Consider the following 19,028-nt stretch of genomic DNA (forward strand, 5'->3'; position numbering starts at 1 on the left):
AAGAATGCACGGAGCCTCGGGGCCAGTTACAATGGGGTGCTTCTGCCACTCCTGCCCAGTGAGGCTCACTTCAGCCTCCAGTACACTCAGCTCTTGGGACCCCCCTGTCACTCCAGAAATGCAAATGGACTCTGACCCTTGGAAATCTGATGGCATTAAAGGACACTGTGCACCAGTGTCCACTAGAGCTTTATACTCTTGTGGATCTGACGTGCCAGGCCACCGAATCCACACCGTCCAATAAACACGGTTGTCCCTTTCCTCCACCTGGCTGGAGGCAGGGCCCCTCTAATCCTGGTCAGAGAATTTGCTGCTCACCTGCTGTAAGAATGACTTGGAGGTCCCCTCCAGAGAATCAGAATCAAGATCAAACTGTCTACCTGGTCTGGAGAGCTGACTGCTGGAAACTGGAGCGGCATTTTTCCTAACAGAATCCCCTTTGGTGATTGTTTTACCTCGCAACTCACGCACTCGTGCCTCTAGGCTTGAGGTGGGTTTTCCATCCCACTTCCTCATGTCCTCTCCGTGGTCACGCAGGTAAAACCACAGGGTGCCCCGGGGTGTGTAGCCTCTGTATTCCCTCTCCTGAGCAGAGAAACGCTTGCCCCTAATAGCTGAGACACTGGCCCGTACAGGTTGGGTGTAGGACATAGTCTGTTCGAGTCGCTTGACCAGTTTCTCCATAGCTGAGACAAGGGAGGAAGAGAGACTTTCCTCATATTGCAGGAGTCAGACAGCCACCTCATCCACTGTTGGTGCCTCTTTACCTTTCCAGTCTACTATTGCCAGTGAGTTGGCATATGAGGACGGTGCGCTCCGCACAAACTTCCTCCACATGTATTGTGAGCACTGGAGTTCATCTGAGTTTGTGGGTACCTGCTCATCGTCTGTGTCACAGTAACCCAGCTCCCGCACAGCTAATTCCCTCAAGTACTGAATACCCCTCTCCATATTGGTCCACTTGCCAGGATAGCATACAAAATCCTCACTGAAGGGGTACCTCTCCCTCACGCCTGACAGAAGCCTCCTCCAGAGGCTGAGGACTTGTTCCTTCTTCCCAATGGCCTTGTCAATGCCCCCATCCCTGGCCAGGGATCCCAGCTGCTTGGCTTCCTTGCCCTCTAACTCCAAGCTGCTGGCCCCATTATCCCAGCACCGCAGCAGCCAGGTGACAATGTGCTCGCCTGGGTGGCGGCTGAAATCTTTCCGCATGTCTCGCAGCTCGCCCAGGGACAGGGACCGGGTGATGATCTCTATCTCCCGCGATGACCCTGGCTCATCGTTATCCCTCCCGGAGCGATGCGCTCTCTTTGCGTCTTTCTTTAGTTTTACAGGGGCAACTGCTACCGGCACAGGTTGGTCACTGGGCTCAGCTGCGATGCCTGCTGCTGGAGCTGGGGCTGCAGCAGCTGCCGTGCCCGCCGGGGAAACCGAGGCAGACCCTGCAGCTGTGGCAGCGGCGGTGCCGGTCGGGGGGGGGGCTGTGACTGCCTGCTGGGCTGGAGGGGCTGCAGGGCCGGCTGGGGGGTCAGTGCCAGTTCCTGCTGCTTCGTTTCCCCCCCCTTCCCCTTTAAGGCACTGAACAGTGTTGAACACGGAAGCTCGGTAGGCGTGGGCCAGACCCCAGCACATTGCTGTGATTTGTGTCTCTCTGGAGTTCCCAGGGTGGCAGCACACTTTTTGCAGATATTTTACTAGTTTGTCTGGATTCTGTATTTGTTCAGGGGTGAGTTTAAAACACACCGGGGGTGCCCAGTGCTCTAGACACCTGCCCATGCTGTCCCACACACCCAGCCACTCACAGCTATCCAGCCCCGGGGCAGGTCTCTGCACCATGTTCTTAACGACTTGTTTAACCCTAAACAAAACCTGCAACCCATTCAGGATGCATAACAAAAGGAGAGTGCTGCCCTGAGCATCCCACGGGTACTCGAAATTCTCAAAAGCCCTTAGGACCAGCCTGAAGGAGAGAGGGGGGGCGAAAGAGTGGGGGAAGGTATCCCCTCTGGTTTTCCCCAGAGGCTGGGTTCGATTATTAAGAAATTCCAAGACATAGGATCCGAGGTATGGAAATGATCTCAGTGCCGCATGCAAATAAAAGCCTAATTTCATGCACATTGACGTTATCATGTCCTAAGTCGACATCATACAGTATAGCAAAATCATCATCCTGATCCTTTTCCCCGAGGTAATGAACAGCACCACAGGGAAAACATAGTGCAAGTACGGATTCAAAAACCACAGCCATCTGATCACAGACAGAAACATTTTTTACCGGCGACTATTTAACTAACACAGAAAAATGCCTATAACAAAATTTAACAAAATCTAAGAAAGCTGTTTTAACACCCGCTGCTGAGCCCTGCCATTATCCCTGCCCCACGTTGGGCGCCAAATTAATGTTTTAGTTTCGGCTGCAGCCGGCAACAAAAGCGCCACGCGGCCGCCCCTCCCCCTGCCGCGGTGCAGAGGAGAATGGAAAGAAAACAGGCAGAAAACCGGTGGGTCAGGATAAGGGCAGTTTAACAGAACAGCAAACAAAGGCAACAGGAACAACAATGATACAGATAAGGAGAAAACACGACAAAAACAGACCCGCTCTCTCGGACCGCACCGCTGCCACACACTCCCGAGCTTGGGAGCCACGAGTGTCCACTTGCCAGGAGTGTCCCGCCGCGCCGCCCCCCCCCACCGGAACCCAGTGTGATGGCACATGGTATGGAATACTGGTCTCTGTTTGGCCAGGTGGGGTCAGTCCTCACCCCTGGCTGTGCCCCTTCCTGGAGTCCGGTGAAAATTAACCCTGTCCTGGCCAAACCCAGGTCACTGAACAAGTATATCACATGCTGTCATACAGGTCCTAACATTTGTTTGAGTTGCCAACATTTGACAACTGAAAAAGATTTAACAACTTTCCCATTAATAATTATAAATAAATCACAGCATACACTTCTCTATATAGCAATTCAAAAGAGGAATTGAAATGCATTACAATTAAATACACAGAAATGAAAACAGTACCTCTTCTCCTGTGTAAACCCTCTAGATCACCAGTCTTCTTAAGCTTCTTTTTGGCACTGACTAGCTGACTGCTGTCAAACAGGTGTGCTGTTGGAACACTGGAAGAGTGCTGGACTCCCTTCTCCTGACTCTGATGTTTAACAAAGCTGTCATTTTTCTCTAAGAATTTGGTGTCATCTTCCTTGGAGGGCAAAGGTGGAAGCGGGGGTGGAGGTGGTGGAGGCAAAGGGGGTGGAAGCGGTACTACAGTAACAGTCTCTGGTTGAAGCTCATTACTGGCAAGTGAAGAAGTACTAACATGAGGCAGTTCAGAGGTAACACCATTGGGAGGTAGCAAGATATCTTGAAGTTGTTCTAAGCTTCTGGATTCCTGTACTTGCAAAGGCCAAACTGCATTTTCCAATTCCTCCTCTTCACATTTCTCTTGGATTTGTATGGTTGCTGTCAAAGATTGAGGCTGATCTACACAGGACACTGAGCTGGCTGCACATTTTCTTCTTGCATGAGACAGTCGTAGTCTGGTTGATTTAAGTATTACTTGCCCAGGGTACCGCTAAAGTGAAGAAGTTATTTACAATTAGATAAGTACATGCAACACACTATTTTAGATACTAAGTACTCATCATTAGAGTTTACCTTTCTGACAAGCAGAATTCATCTACTATTTTCATTCATTTTGCTCTGGGCATAAAACCAAAGCAAATATATCCTCAACTTTATGCAAAAATGATCCATTTCCTTAATTTTTATTCTTGGTTAAGCCATAATTTACATGTGATTGGTCTAGTCAGGTATATACATGGGTTAAAGTTAGGATTACACTAGGAACCAGACTGTACATTTGAAACTGTTTTTTCTGAAAACTAAAATTCAAAATTCCCTCCTGCTTCCCTTTTCTAAAACTGGTCAGTGGCACTCTCTGCAGCAAAGTCTTCTCTGACTTAATATGCTGGCCTTAGATGTGAATCATACTGCTTACAAAGGTATCTCTTGAAAATATCAAACATTTTGAGAATTTCCAAAGTGTTTCTAATTTAGTTCTTAAATTTGCTCCTTCAATATCTGTCTTTTCAAATTAGCTTCATCCATAGCCATTTTTATGCAAAAGTAAAAACTGCTTCTGAAATGCAGGTCTAAAACATTTTAGACAACTGTGGCAGGCCTAAAGCAATACAGATCATATCAATATAAACGTGCTCATACATACAGTCAGTTCATTAACAGGTGCTGGTTAAAATAAGTAAATTTGCTTTAATTTACAGAAGCTATGCAATTCAAAAGCCTTGCAAACAATAAGGATATGAAGAGTGTACTGTTAAGCAAGACAGCTTTCCAGTAAAGAAACTTCTCATATCTATATTTCTTTTATGCATTCAGCAAAACAAAGAAAACCAAAAAGTCTTCACCAATTAATACAGTCTCTGTTTTCTTGTACTTTCATTCCTCTCCTTGTTCTCTCCCCTTCATTCTATCTTCTATCCATTTTCTGATTGTAATAGGAAGGGGCAGGTATTGGCAGGTGTTATTGCAATCAGTGGTAGTGGGGGTATGTCAGATGATGATGGTCTATGGGAAAAACACCATTTAGATTATACTTCTTTTTGGAAAGTTTGCTATGTGTCTTGTCACAATGTGTAGATGTGACAGCAAACAGAAGCTTATTATGACAGTGGGAATGCAACGGCCAGAGAAATTTGCTACCACCAATGCAAATTTTCCAAGGAACAGTTAACTATACGATGACAGAGAATAGCTAATAGCATAATATAGTCCTGGAATGAGTGAAAATTTCTTTTGCAAAAGAAATTGGTGGAAAAGAACAACTCTTCTTCTGTTACCTGTTTAAATGTGCGAAGTCTGTCCAGTGTTTTCTGTCGTTCCTGACTAACCCAGAAGCTCTTTCTTTCCTCTTCATCTTGTAGTTGATCTTGCTTCTGAGAAAATATATGGAAAACATATAAATATTACATCTAATGCTATGGTTAGCATCATAAAAGCAAAAAACAAAAACCTGAATTAAAATAACTCTTCTACTAATTGTTAGGAATTACCTAACAATCTACCTCTCAAATAAACACATTTCTGACCTTCAAAACTTTGCCTTTGTCTTCTCCTTCTTCTACTTTTTACCTTGAAAGGTGATAAATAACTAGAGACATAACAATATTATACCGAAAAAACCCCCCACAAATTAAAAATTTTATGTTAGTCAGACAGCAAGCCAGTATCCATTTTCTCTCATTCCAAAAACAAAATAACAGTTCAAATTGCAAGGTTGCACATTTAAAACAAGTCATATTAAAATTTTTACAGTGCAAGAAATCACAAACTCAGTGTCACGAAGTTGTGAAGCCAATATTGAGCAAATTAAGTAAACATTTTCATTATAATTTACACTAGTAAACTAAAGTTTTGTATTTAATTAAGTTGTCATTATTTAATCCAGCTTGATTTTCTGTAATCTTTAAAGGTTTGAAGCAGTTCCTTGCAAGGTTCCTTGCAGCAAAGATAGTTATATTTTTTCTTGTTTGGGGATCTTACCTCACTGAAAACACACATTTGGATCCAACTCCTTTAAACAGTCATCCATTTTCACAAAACTTCAGCAAAGTTACTACATATTTGAAACAAAACACTATGCTTCAGTCAAATTTATTGAAAGTGGACACTAGTTATCAGATGGCAAAAGTTGTTGTATGTATAACTTCAGAAGTTATCAGCAGAAGTGACAGAACAGGTAACTATAAAGAAAACCTCCTGAGCAGAAACAGCAGCTTTAATTCTTAAAAGACTCACAGAATTAAGTATTACTTTTAAAAGATGATGATAATCATCATCATTTAAAAAATCATGTCTTTTATAAAGGGCCAACTCCTGTGATTTCAAGGGAGATAGTTATAGATGAGTTAGGGAGTGGAAGAGAAGGACATGTCTGAAAAATGGTAAAGATAGGAAAAAGGAGAAGAAGAAGAGGACTAGTGTCCTGGGTTTGGCCAGGACAGGGTTAATTTTCACCGGAATCCAGGAAGGGGCACAGCTGGGCGGGCTGACCCAACCCCAACCTGGCCAAACAGAGCAGGGTATTCCATACCATGTGCCAGCATGCTGGGTTCCGGTGGGGGGGCGGCGCGGCGGGAACTCGCTCGCGGCTTGGGAGGGCTCAGCAGCGGTGCGGTCTGAGAGAGCGGGTCTGTTCTCCGGGTTTGTTTTGTATTTTCTCCTTATCTGTATCGTTGTTGTTATTGTTCCCTTTGCTTGCTGTTCTGTTAAACTGCCCTTATCCCGACACACCAGTTTCTGCCTGTTTCTTTTCATTCTCCTCCGCACCCCGGCGGGGGGAGGGGCGGCCGCGTGGCGCTTTTGTTGCTGGCTGCAGCCGAAACCAGAACAACTAGAAGTATGCAGTGAAAAGAAAATAACTGAGCAATGGGGCAAGGAAGTTAAAACACAAGCATAAAGAAAAGATTATAGCAAGAAGAAAGGACAGTTCTACCACCGCCACGCCAGCATATTTCATGTCCAATCAGGTTAAACTTTTCCTGAAGCAATCTCAAACTCAAGGGGTTTTTTTGTTTCTTTTGGATTTGGTTGTTACGGGGGGGAGGGAGTGGGGTGTTTCGGTTTTGGGGTTGTTCGGGTGTGTGTGTGTTTTTAAATAAGAATAGTGAAATTGCAATTCTTATTTGGTTTCAGGTTTGGACACCTTTGAGGTTATCTTTTCAAAATTCTTCATGAAAACCAGTGGCTGAAAACCTATTTTACAATAATAGCAGAAATTTTCAGTCAAATTATTAACAAAAAAAAAGACAAAAATTTAGCATAAGGTTCTTTATAAAGTACAAGTGGGTAACTCCATGAAGTAAATAATGAAAAAGCCCTGTAGTGTTTCAGAGACAAAAAAGTCCTTCAGCTTTGTTGTCTTATTTTTAAGAGAGTGATAAATGGACTGCAATCCACATAGCAAATTACTTTGCCTTATTCTAAGAACTGATAAAAAAATATCGATTTTAATAACTTCCTGAAAGAGTACACCAATACATGTGGTTTTTCACAAGTAGCCTTTTCATAAAATAAATTATGTAGCTGACTTCCTGGACAAATGTATCAATGTTAAAAATGTATAAGGATGAAACAGAATCACTTTTGCTAATCTAATTGAAGCCTGAATTAAAAAGACTTGGACTTGAATGCATCTTTTTCAGTGATCTTTATTAAATATTGATACTATATCAGCTCCCAAGACCTAGCCCAGTATTTGAATATTCTTTAAGATAAAGTCTAACTATCTCTAGATAAAGTCTAACACAACAGTCAGACTAGCTAGTCTATTCTCTGCGATGAGACTGTGCAGAGAATCTTGGAGCTGTGGTGGTTTATCCCTGGCTGACAACAAAGGACCATGTGGTCCTGGTGGGGTAGGGAGGACAATCGGAGGAAAAAGGCAGAAGTCGTGGGTAGGGATAAGGACAGTTTAACAGAACAGCAGAGGAAGCTAACAGTAACAACAATACTGATAAGGAGAATATACAAAGACAACTGAATACACAGAGCAACTCTCTCACGGCCCCATGCCCAGCCTGCTCCAGAGCAGATTAACCTCCCCCTGGCCAGCTCCCCCACTCAGAACCTAGCATGATGTCACATGGTATCGAATACCCCCTTTGTTTGCTTAGTTTGGGTCAGCTTTCCTGGCTGTGTCCCTTCCTGGCTTCTTGTGAAAATTAGCCCTATCCTGGCCGAACCCAGGACAGGAGCATACAGCTGGAACTACACACTTTACACAACACAAGTGATTTCTTTTGTAGAGAAAAGAAAAATAATGAACAAGCTTATTAAGATTCAAGAATAAATGAGTATGGTTTCTTTACTCATTTCAGCATATCTGACACTGTACTCAGAGATGTCCGGAATCATCTATGTGCACATGATAACAAACTGTATACAGCCTAACCCTAGCAGTAATCACTTAGACTGTGAACATAGTATTAACAAACTGTTTTATTTGATTTGGTTTAGTGTCATCCTAACACAGCTATATATTCCCTCTTATCAGCATAATATGATACAGAAATCCATGGTCCAAAGGTCAAGGATACACACCATCTTTTTAAAACAGCTAGCAGTCCGAATGCTCTACTAATTAATGTATAATGAGGAATGCAAGCTATTAACTAAAGGCTAAACTCAACAGAAGAAAACTCAAATTTACTTGCTGCACAGTGTGGTGCATTTTGTATTCCTCCTCACTCTGGTGATGTTGCTGGATCTTTTCATTATGCTTTGTGATACAGATATCCTGTAAAGACATAAAATGTTATCTATAAAATATAAATTTTGAATTTACAGTGTATAATGTCACATTTAGCAAACAGCACTAAGAATTAGAAAAATAAAAATTACAAAGCCCATCTGAGACAAGCTAATTTAACCACTCTAATTAACTTACAATAAAACCATAAAATGGAAACAAAACTAAGACAAACAAACCCAAACCTATTACTTTTAACTGTCAAAAGAATATATACAAGTAACAGCTGCTTGAAAAGTTTATTCTATAATACCAGTACAAAAGCAGCAAGAAATATCTATTTATCAAATACTTCATAAAACCGTTGTGCAACTCCATGTATTTGTACATATGAATAATATCTATAACTACATACTTCTGTTTAAGCAACTAGGCATCTTCCCATTTTGAAGTGTCAGTTCATCTTTTGCATGTATAATTTGCAAGCACAAACATTAATAAAGTTGTTACAATTTTATGCATACCCAAGCAGGTTCACTTATACCGAGTTCACGTCTGTAATGTCTGGTTTAAAAACAAGCATTTATTACATTTCCTGTAAATAAGACCAGATTAAAAAGAAAACAGGACATATCACAACAGATGACAGGAAGAAGCGTGACACTCAAAGTTAAGGTAGATTATATAGAAAGAACTGAATTAAGTGTCAGTTGCAAAGAAAAGGCACGTGCAAGAATTTATAGTAGCAAAGAGACAGATAACCTCATAGGACAATACTGAGGGCCCAGAAATCAGACAGCATGGGCAATGAAATTAGGCCCTGTACAAGCACCGGACAGAACTAGAACAAGATCAGATGTGCAGGCAGAAATAGGACGCATGGCTGTGTAAGAGGGGGCAGTGTTAGGAAACAGTTTGGGGCGTGACTGCAGCTAGATGAACACCAAAGTGATGGGCTTTCCAGGCATCAGTCAGCTTGACTTACTGGGTGGGGCCAGACAGGAGCTTTGCTGTCGCAAGCATTGCTTGGGGCATCTGATGGAGTATCAGCCATCAAGCAAGATACTACAGTAGTGGCAGAAAGACACAAAAAACAAGGAGGGGAGGGATACCCCCCCCCCCAATTTTGGACACTGGGAATTGCAGAAAAAGCTACAGACATACAGTGATCAGGGTTCCTGTATAGGAAAGAAATACCATGCTGTTTTGAATGTTTCTAAACAGTAAGAACATCAATTTTGCTACTGTATACAGGTAATGCTCCAACATGAGCACAGGTTTCTGGACAAATACTGTCCCAGCTTCATAGGGGGTGTGTGTGTGTGTGTGTGTGTGTGTGTGTGTGTGTCTATATATACACATATCTGAACTCTGATAGGTTTTGTGTTTGTTTTGGGGTTTTTTTCCCTGATGAAGAGATTTTAATACAGCTGGAAAAGTTAATCCATTTAATTTGTAACTGCAAAAGTACAAACTACTTAATTTCTACATTTCAAAGACACAGCAATAACTTTGGAACATTATTAGAGAATCTGAAAGACTTTTTGTAATACTACTACTGATTTACCTTTATAGTTTATTCTCTATTTATGTGTTAAGTTTCATAAAAAGAAAATTTAAAGTAACAAGAAAGACCATATGTTAGGTTTGGGTTGTTTTTTTGTGTTTTGTTGTGGGGTTTTTTGTTTTCTTTGGGTTTGGTTTTTTTTTGTTTGTTTTTTTTTACAGGTTAGCAAGACTAAAGAAATAAAACCAATATGCAAGATACTTCAATATGCAAATTACAGGAATATACTCTCATAAATACTTGGGGAGCACACTTTTCTGAAACATTTTCTCATAGCATCAATATTTAAATCTTTCTGATTAAGAGAAATAATGAAAGATATTTTAAGCACGTAAAGAGAAAGGTTAAAACAGACCAAAACATATTTGGTGGTGACTTTCATAGAATCACTTAGGTTGGAAAAGACCTTTGTGGTGGTGCAGCTCCCCCCCCCCCCCCACCTGGCAATCCCAGAACCAGCCAACATTGTATTCTTGCTTGCACTGCAAGAATAGTTAGCTGGTGTGCAGTGAATCAGGACGACTTGGCACTTTGTTATAGTTTGGCTGCGGCCGGCAACAAAAGCGCCACACGGCCGCCCCTCCCCCGCCAGGGTGCAGAGGAGAATGGAAAGAAACAGGCAGAAACTGGTGGGTCGGGATAAGGGCAGTTTAACAGAACAGCAAACAAAAGGGAACAGGAACAACAACAATACAGATAAGGAGAAAACACAACACAAATCGCATAACCCAGAGAGCCGCTCTCCCGGACCGCCGCTGCCACGCGCTTCTGAGCCGCGAGTGAGTTCCCACCGCCCAGCTCCCCCCCCACCGGAACCCAGCATGACGGCACATGGTATGGAATACCTTGCTCTGTTTGGTCAGGTTGGGTCAGCCCGCCCAGCTGTGTCCCTTCCTGGAGTCCGGTGAAAATTAACCCTGTCCTGGCCGAACCCAGGACACACTTTCCTTGTCTTTGTACAAGAGCAGTGAGTTGGGCTGATCAGGCGCTCCCTGACCGCACCTGAAACTCCTGATGCCTGGAGTCACATCTGCCTGGTAAATGTCAGAACTGTACAATCTGGGTAGTACTGGAATTGTATAGTTGCTGTCTAAATATCAGGAATGCATCATGTGGATTGTGACCAGGATGGAAAATTACTGATGCCTAAAGTCAATCATCTTGAGACCCTACAAAGAGCAGTACCAAGGAAGGCCCTTTGAGCTCTTCTGATCCACAGCGGGCTGTGCCTAGTAACTCCCTCTCAGTGGGACGCTTCTCACAGTATTTCGCAAACTACCTGGGCTGATCTCCTTGAGACTCAACCTTCGCCCATTGAGAAACCATTTGATTTGAGGTGAGTATTTCACTGAACTCGAGGGGAATTTTTATGATTGTTTGTGTGCGTGTGTGAATCGATTCAAAGCATAATATCCTATTACTGTGATTGTAATAGTAAATTCTTTCTAATCACTCTGTAAATGCTAAGTTAACCAGTGATTAATAACTGCTAAATTTCTGTGATTCTCTCTCTCTCTAAACTGAACACACCATGAATTGTTGCTAAACATATTCCTTAGACATAAACCGTTGTGGTCTAAGGCCAGGTCTGGATCCAGCCGCACCTAGGCTCCTCTCTGAGAAAGAGGTTAGAGAGCAAGGGGGTCCAGTCCAAACCTGGCGACTCAACGGGAGGGTCTCCCTTATCCCTTATACTTTTCTTGTATCTCTGTATAAATCATTTTCCACTCAAAACCTCCTTAGATTTTGTATTCCATTCATTTGATAAGTAATAGAGTGAACCTTGCCAACGAACTTTGTAAAATCACATATTCTAAATTTTCGGTAAAATCTTTTCTTGCAAAACCTTTGAGTGATCATTTAAGCAACCTAACCACTCATTCACGACAACCTTGAAGAACATTGAGTCCAACCATTAACCTAACATTGTCAAGTCCACCACTAAACCATGTCCCTAAGCGCCATATCTACATGTCTTTTAAATACCTCCAGGGATGGTGACTCCACCACTTCCCTGGGCAGCCTGTTCCAATGCTTGACAACCCTTTCAGTGAGGAAATGTTTCCTAACATCCAATCTAAACCTCCCCTGACGCAACTTGAGGGCATTTTGTCTTGTCCTATCACTTGGTATTTGGGAAAATACACCGACACCCACCTCACTACAACCTCCTTTCAGGTAGTTGTAGAGAGCAATAAGGTCCCCCCTCAGCCTCCTCTTCTCCAGACTAAACAGCCCCAGCTCCCGCAGCCGCTCCTCATAAGACTTGTTCTCTAGACCCTTCACCAGCCTCGTTGCCCTTCTCTGGACATGCTCCAGCAACTCAACGTCCTTCTTTTAGTGAGGGGCCCAAAACTGAACACAGTATTTGAGCTTCGGCCCCACCAGTGCCAAGTACAGGGGGATGATCACTTCCCTAGTCCTGCTGGACACATTATTTCTGATACAATACTTGTACTAATAAAGAAACAACCTACTTTAATGTAATTAATTCTCTATGGCTTGAAATAATAAAAAAGGCTAGAAGGGGCTGAAAACATGTTGCGGCACATCTGAATCTTCTTAACTAATTACAGAAATTGTCAAAAAAAACAACCCCAAAAAACAAAACAGTTTGCAATTTCATAGGGACAAATACAAGGTTCTACCTGTAGACAAGATTAAGTGACTGCAGACAAAGGATAAAGAAAAAATAGCTAGGTGGCCACATTAAAGAAAATGATATGGATGATTATGGCAGATGACAAGCTGAACATAAACCAGTAATCTCATACTCTGGCAAAAAAAATCCCATCATAATTGGGTGTATGAGCAGAAATACAGCCTGCCACACATGTGAAGTAATCCTTCCTTCTCAGCACTGGGAAAGCAAGAGCATTATGTCCAGTTAGAGACACACTTCAAGAAAGATGTTGACCAACTGCATACAATTCAGAGAGCATCAAGAAGTAATGTTCATTTCTCTTTTAATCACCTGACTGATTTCTGTAGTATCAAATTGTACTTCTATTGAAAAGACAGAAAGGGAGAGCTGAACAACCATTTCAACCCTCATCACTGGGTACACTACCACATTTAAGACTAGCGACATGTAATATACATAAAAGAGATCTGTATTAGCATTATATTTAACTAGTTGCAGTGAGCCTTGCTTTCAGATTGAAAAGTATCTCAAGTAAAATGTTAGCGTCTCATTTAGGAAGCTCAACTTCTGCAGAGAGCATATATTATTATAAACATTTTATGTAGTTATGTCCTTATAATAATAATTTATTAATAATAATAAAGCATACCAAGCAACCCTGTCAGCTATCACTGCAACTAATTAACACCTGTTTTGGCATGGGCTATGCTTTAAATTGTGGGCTTGAAAAGTAGTAAAGGTGTCCTATTAAAAGGACACAGCAAGTGAGGAAGCTTCCTAGGTCAAAGCATGTGTTATGAACACACGCCATACAGTTTCACTGACCAGTTGCTTCTCCCAGTCTGCTCATGATAAGGAATACTTTTCCTGGATGTAAAATAATTCAATTTCTTCATAACTCTATTTTTTCAAAGATATTTTTCTAGATGCCTTCTACATTTTTTTACCTTGACTCTGTGCTATAAATTTAACTGCCATATGAAACACCTCTTTATTTCATACGATAATCTAATTAATATTACTGTGCAGCCAGCAGTGGGTACATTGGGATAACAATAGAAAGATATTGAAAAATCCATAGCTAGCTTTTAAAAAATAAGAAAAATAATGAGATTGCTACTAAAATCTTATTTCTGAATAACTCAGTCATCAACACATAAGAACATCAAGAAACGACTGCTTAACAAATGCAAATAGGATAAAATAAAAAAAAAGAGTTTATATTCATGTTAGTACAGTGAAAAAAACATTAACCTCAGTAAAACAATACATTTAGAAAACACTGGCTCAGTAACTCAGAATCACAACTGAAAGAGGTTTCTAACAAATCTTTAGCAAAAGTTTCTACATAAAGGTTTGGTACAACTATTTGAAAACATTATTAAAAAATAAAAGCATCAACTGCAAAAACAGGGAAAGAATTTCTGAAAAAAATGAATAGAGATTATAGTCACAGAAGTTTATATTTATATTAAATAAAATCTTATTCTACACACAGTAATTGACTCCCTTTCACTGTGTTATCTCCTCAACAGACAAGATTTTCAAATACCCACACGATGAAAATACCTCCTCCTAAAAATAAAAGCCAACAAAAGAGAATTGTTTCCTATTGTTTTCTTAACCATCATATCTGCTGCTAGAAAGGAGGCATTCTCCTAAGGGAATCTTCAGTTGCGAGGAGGAGGAGTGAGTGGTGGTGTCAGGAACACAATCTGAAAATTATTAATCAGACTGTCATCTCAGTTCAGCAATAAATGTTTCTTAATTGAGAGAGACAGACAGAGTGACCTTCAGAAAGTTTCACAACACAGAATGTACTTTCCAAATCCAACCCGAAAAAATCATTCTTTTCTCCACTTAGCACTTATCACTGTGCTCATTCTCATCATCTAGACTCCACGTTTGCATCCCATCTGGCTCATTGTTCTGCACACTTAAACTGCAAACTCTTCAGAGGACGAATCCTTTTTTCCTCACAGGTTTATAAAGTACAATGATCCACATCAGGAACTATAAGTAGCATTCATTAACAATGTTTTGCAATGTCACTAGAATGGTCACTCAAGATACAATGTTTCAATACGTTTGAATCAGACACAAGAGTCTTGATTTTTCAGGTAATTACTAATAAGCTGTATTTGGGTTTGCGTGGCAAGGTTTTGGTAGAAGGGAAGGCTACAGGGGTGGCTTCTGTCAGAAGATGACAGAAGCTGCCCTCATGTCTGAGCCAATACCAGCCAGCTCCAAGACGGACCTGCTGCTGGCCAAGGCCAAGCCAATCAGCAACGGTGGTAGAGCCTCTGTGATAACAAATTTAAGAAGGGGGAAAAACCTGCTGTGGGACAGCAGTCGAGAGAGAGGAGTGAGACTATGTGAGAGAAATAACACTGCAGACTCCAAGGTCAGTGAAGAAGGAGAGGAGAGGAGGTGCTTGAGACGCTGGAGCAGAGAGTTCTCCCCTGCAGCCTGTGATGAAGACCATGGTGAGGCAGGTTGTCCCCCTGCAGTCCATGGAGGTCCACAGTGGAGTGGATATCCACCTGTAGCCCATGGAGGACACCATGCCGGAGCAGATGTATCCCTGAAGGAGGCCGAGACCCCATGGAGAGCCCGTGCTGGAGCGGGCTCCTGGCCAGACTTGTGAACCCGTGGACAGAGGAGCCCATGCCGGAGCAGGCTTGCTGGCAGGACTTGTGACCCCGTGGGGGACCCACACTGGAGCAGCCTGTTCCTTGAAGGACTGCACCCCATGGAAGGGACCCACGCTGGGACAGTTCGTGAAGAGCTGCAGCCCATGGGAAGGACTCACGTTGGGAGAAGTTTGTGGAGAACTGTCTTCTGTGAGAGGGACCTCACGCTGGAGTATGAGGAGTCCTCCCCCTTGAGGAGGAAGGAGCGGCAAAGAAAATGTGTGATGAACTGACCATAACCCCCCATTCCCTGTCCCCCTGTGCCGCTTGGGGAGAGGAGGTAGAGAATTCGGGAGTGAAATTGAGCCCGGGAAGAAGGGAGGGGTGGGGGGAAGATGTTTTAAGATTTGGTTTTATTTCTCAGTATCCTACTCTGATTTGATTGGTAATAAATTAAATTAATTTCCCCGAGTCGAGTCTGTTTTGCCCATGATGGTAACTGGTGAGGGATCTCCCTGTCCTTATCTTGAGCTTTCACCATATTTTTCTTCCCTGTCCATTTGAGGAGGAGTGATAGAGCGTGTTTTGGTTTGGCCTGGATAAATGCCAGGTGCCCACCAAAACTGCTCTATCACTGCCCCTCCTCAACTGGCCAGGGGAGAAAAAATATGATGAAAGGCTCAAGGGTCAAGACAAGGACAGGGAGAGATCACTCACCAGTTACTGTTACAGGCAAAACAGATTGAACTTGGGGAGAAAAGGGAGTTTAATTCATCACCAATCAAATCAGAGCAGGATAGTGACAAATAAATCCTGATCTTAAAACACCTTCCCCCCACCCCTCCCTTCTTCCTGGGCTCAGCTTCAATCCGTTTCTCTACCTCCTCCCCCCAAGCGGTGCAGGGTGTGGAATTATTAGTAAAATTAAGGTTTTATACCTGAAAATTACAGTTTATATGAAAAATGTAGCATTGTTCACCCATTGAGGAAAAGCATAAAATCAAAAGGAGCTCTGAGGATGGGACACAGCTGCAGCAGGCATGCGAGGAATCCACTAACACAGCAACTCCCTGCAACATACCATATAGGATGGAGCGGAGTGAAGATTCCGTGGCCATATCGGTTAAACTGTGTGAACAAATAGTAACTGCTTGTTCACAATGTCATTTACGAATTAATAGAGATCATCCCAGTAAGGCACCTCCCTTACACATTTGGGAGAAGAAAACATTGTGGCACTCCTGGCAAATTGATTATATCGGACTGTTAAGACCCTCAGGCAAAAGGAAATATATCCTAGTAGGAGTGGAAATCATCTCCGGCCTCACTATGGCCAGTAGTGTAGAATCAGCCACAGGAGAAAACACAGTAAAAACCCTTAAAGGGTAGTTCAGCACGCTCCCCCTTCCAGAGGAAATCCAAAGTGATAACGGTTCACACTTTACAGCTACAGTGGTACAAGATTGGGCCAAAGAGGAAGGGATTCGGTGGGTATTCTACACTCCCAATTATCCTCAGGTAAATGGCATTGTTGAGCGCACCAATGGATTGGTTAAACGCTTTGCGAAAACTCACAAGCCTGAATGGCATCTGTGACTACCTAATGCCATCTATCAATTAAATAACAGATGGAGTGGAGATGGTTGCCCCAAAATGAAGACTTTCTGTGTAACAGCTACCACTGTTACTCCAAAAATACATAACAAACTGGGAGAATACCCTACAGGTTTTTATGCAGGACAACCTGTGCTGGTAAAAATACCTCAAATTGGAGCAGTGCCAATGGTACTAGTCACTCCTAAAAATCCCTATGCATGGGAAGCCAAAGATTGCTCAGGAAAAATACACTGGATCAGCACCCGGTGGATTTCACCTTCCTTTTAACCCTGTCGGTCAACAAAGACCGAGCATGCTTTTCTTCCCTTTTGTGTTCACAGGAATCCTGGTGAACTGCACGTGGACGGACGCATTGGCTTACGCTAACCTCGAGTGCATCCAAGGAATTTTGTCCCTCATTCTAGCTGTAATAGTATTTTTCGCATTTATAATCATTTGTAAACCCAAGTTTTAAAATGATGAATTCCATTATATTATGTTTGATCTTACCAATACATTTCCCTTTGATCTGTAGTCAACAGGACTCTAAGTGGCCATGGTCTCAGGCCTTTATTAGACACAATGCAAGGACAGGGGTATCAAAGGAAAAGCTAACTCTGGCAACTGTGGTCTTACATAACAACAAGGTGTTTTCAAAACGTGAGTGGGTTTGGAATAGTTGGTATCCATCCCTGAGAGGTAAAGTGGGAAAAGAAATCCATATAGGATGTAGGATGGTCAATGGCTCAGCTCATGAGAAAGTCACAAGAATAGGGATATCTCGTCCCGGGAACTCATGCCAAGTGACAACCAAGTACTGCGTCACTGAACAGTGGGATTGCTGGCATAATTTTACTCTTGTGGAACCTACTTTTGTAACCTGTTGGTGGCAACAGCGTGAAATGGCATTGCACTTCGAATTTCAAATAGACACAATTGAGCCTGACCCGACTACACAACCTAGTTCAACTCCACTCCCTTTATTTGAACCATCTGACAACGATCTCATAAAGACCCTGCAAGGTGGATCTAAAAATCAACCCCTTAACACCACAACCTCTGATGACCCTTGGTCAAAGGCCTATTTTGGATATACAGGAATTATGGGAAAAGACTTAGAGGGAATGAGTTTAGCAACTGTCATCATATATGACAACAGGGAATTGCAAATACATGAATCAGAATGGAAGCATTCGATGCATAGATGGAAGGTCGATAAAGGGAAAACAATCCACATAGGTTGTAGAACCTTTAATGCTAGCAGTAGAAAAGATTTCCCTCCTGCAACCCAAGTTACTATCAGGAAATTTCCTGAACAAAAAACAGAACCCACGATAGGTAGGGAGCATTGTGCATCTGATGTTTGTTGGTTCAATTTTACTATAATTCAGTCAGTATCTGTTGTCTCTTTGGGAAGCACTGACAGAGGAGACAGAGCACTATCATTTAAATTTGGGTTAGACACATCACAGGAAAAGACTTCAACTACGGCTATGCCTGTGCCAATCACAGTGTCACCCCAACAAATTTTTAAGAATGAATCCATTCAGACACCCACAAGTCTAAATCCTTACATTTTTAACATTGGTCCTTATGTTATCAAAAATACCGGTCAACAACAAATATTGTTTAACCCGACCTACTCTCTCAAGCGAGTAGAACTATCAATGCAGATTAATGTCTCTGCCATCAAACCTATTTGCTTACCTTTCCTAGGTACATCCTATGCGGGATGGTATGTGTGGTTACATGAACGAACCCTTACCTCCTCACAACGATTGAAGAGAGATGTAACTGGTATCTTAGGAACAAGCTTAGGAGTCTTAAACAGTATAGATGCTGAAGTACTTGCTAACAAACTAGTCACAACTACTGGTGACTTGAATAGGTTAGAACAACCCCTACGGTCTTCCCTTTTAGCCCTGGGAAATCACCAATGGCTTTTTTCTAATATATTACCTCAGTGGGAAAAAACAAGTGAAAAGGACCATCAGCTGATTGCAAGTGCACTTGGTGCAGCCCAAAGCAATATTTCTTTAGCACTCAGCTGTATCCAAGCCCAGCTTTGGATGCAATCGATGACTGCTGCAATTATAAGGGAAGGTGAAGAAGGCACCTTACCTACCGAAATTCAAAAAGTGATATGGGATAATGCAACTGACTTTGAGAAAAAATTTCAGTCCTGGTGGTACCTAGTTAATTTCACCTATGACCCCACTGAGAGTAAGGCCACTGCTTTTGTCTTAACAATACAAAATGCCTCGGTATATACCATATACCAAATCATTGCATTAGGATTAAATCACAATGGAACGGTAC

At 42.3% G+C, this 19,028-nt stretch overlaps 1 protein-coding gene across 1 annotated transcript in view; it reads right to left on the minus strand.

Moving 5' to 3' along the window:
• The window catches only part of LOC142365627 (junction-mediating and -regulatory protein-like), a 118,367-nt gene that overhangs the window by 13,182 nt on the left and 86,157 nt on the right, over positions 1 to 19,028 (minus strand). The window contains exons 7-9 of the mRNA XM_075446606.1: positions 8,231 to 8,317; positions 4,860 to 4,955; positions 3,022 to 3,574 (exon numbers count right to left, since the gene is read on the minus strand). Coding sequence (XP_075302721.1) covers positions 3,022 to 3,574; positions 4,860 to 4,955; positions 8,231 to 8,317 — 736 coding nt within the window. The remainder of the gene's footprint in view (positions 1 to 3,021; positions 3,575 to 4,859; positions 4,956 to 8,230; positions 8,318 to 19,028) is intronic.

This window comes from Opisthocomus hoazin, chromosome W (genome assembly GCF_030867145.1).
Source record: "Opisthocomus hoazin isolate bOpiHoa1 chromosome W, bOpiHoa1.hap1, whole genome shotgun sequence".
Taxonomy (NCBI): domain Eukaryota; kingdom Metazoa; phylum Chordata; class Aves; order Opisthocomiformes; family Opisthocomidae; genus Opisthocomus; species Opisthocomus hoazin.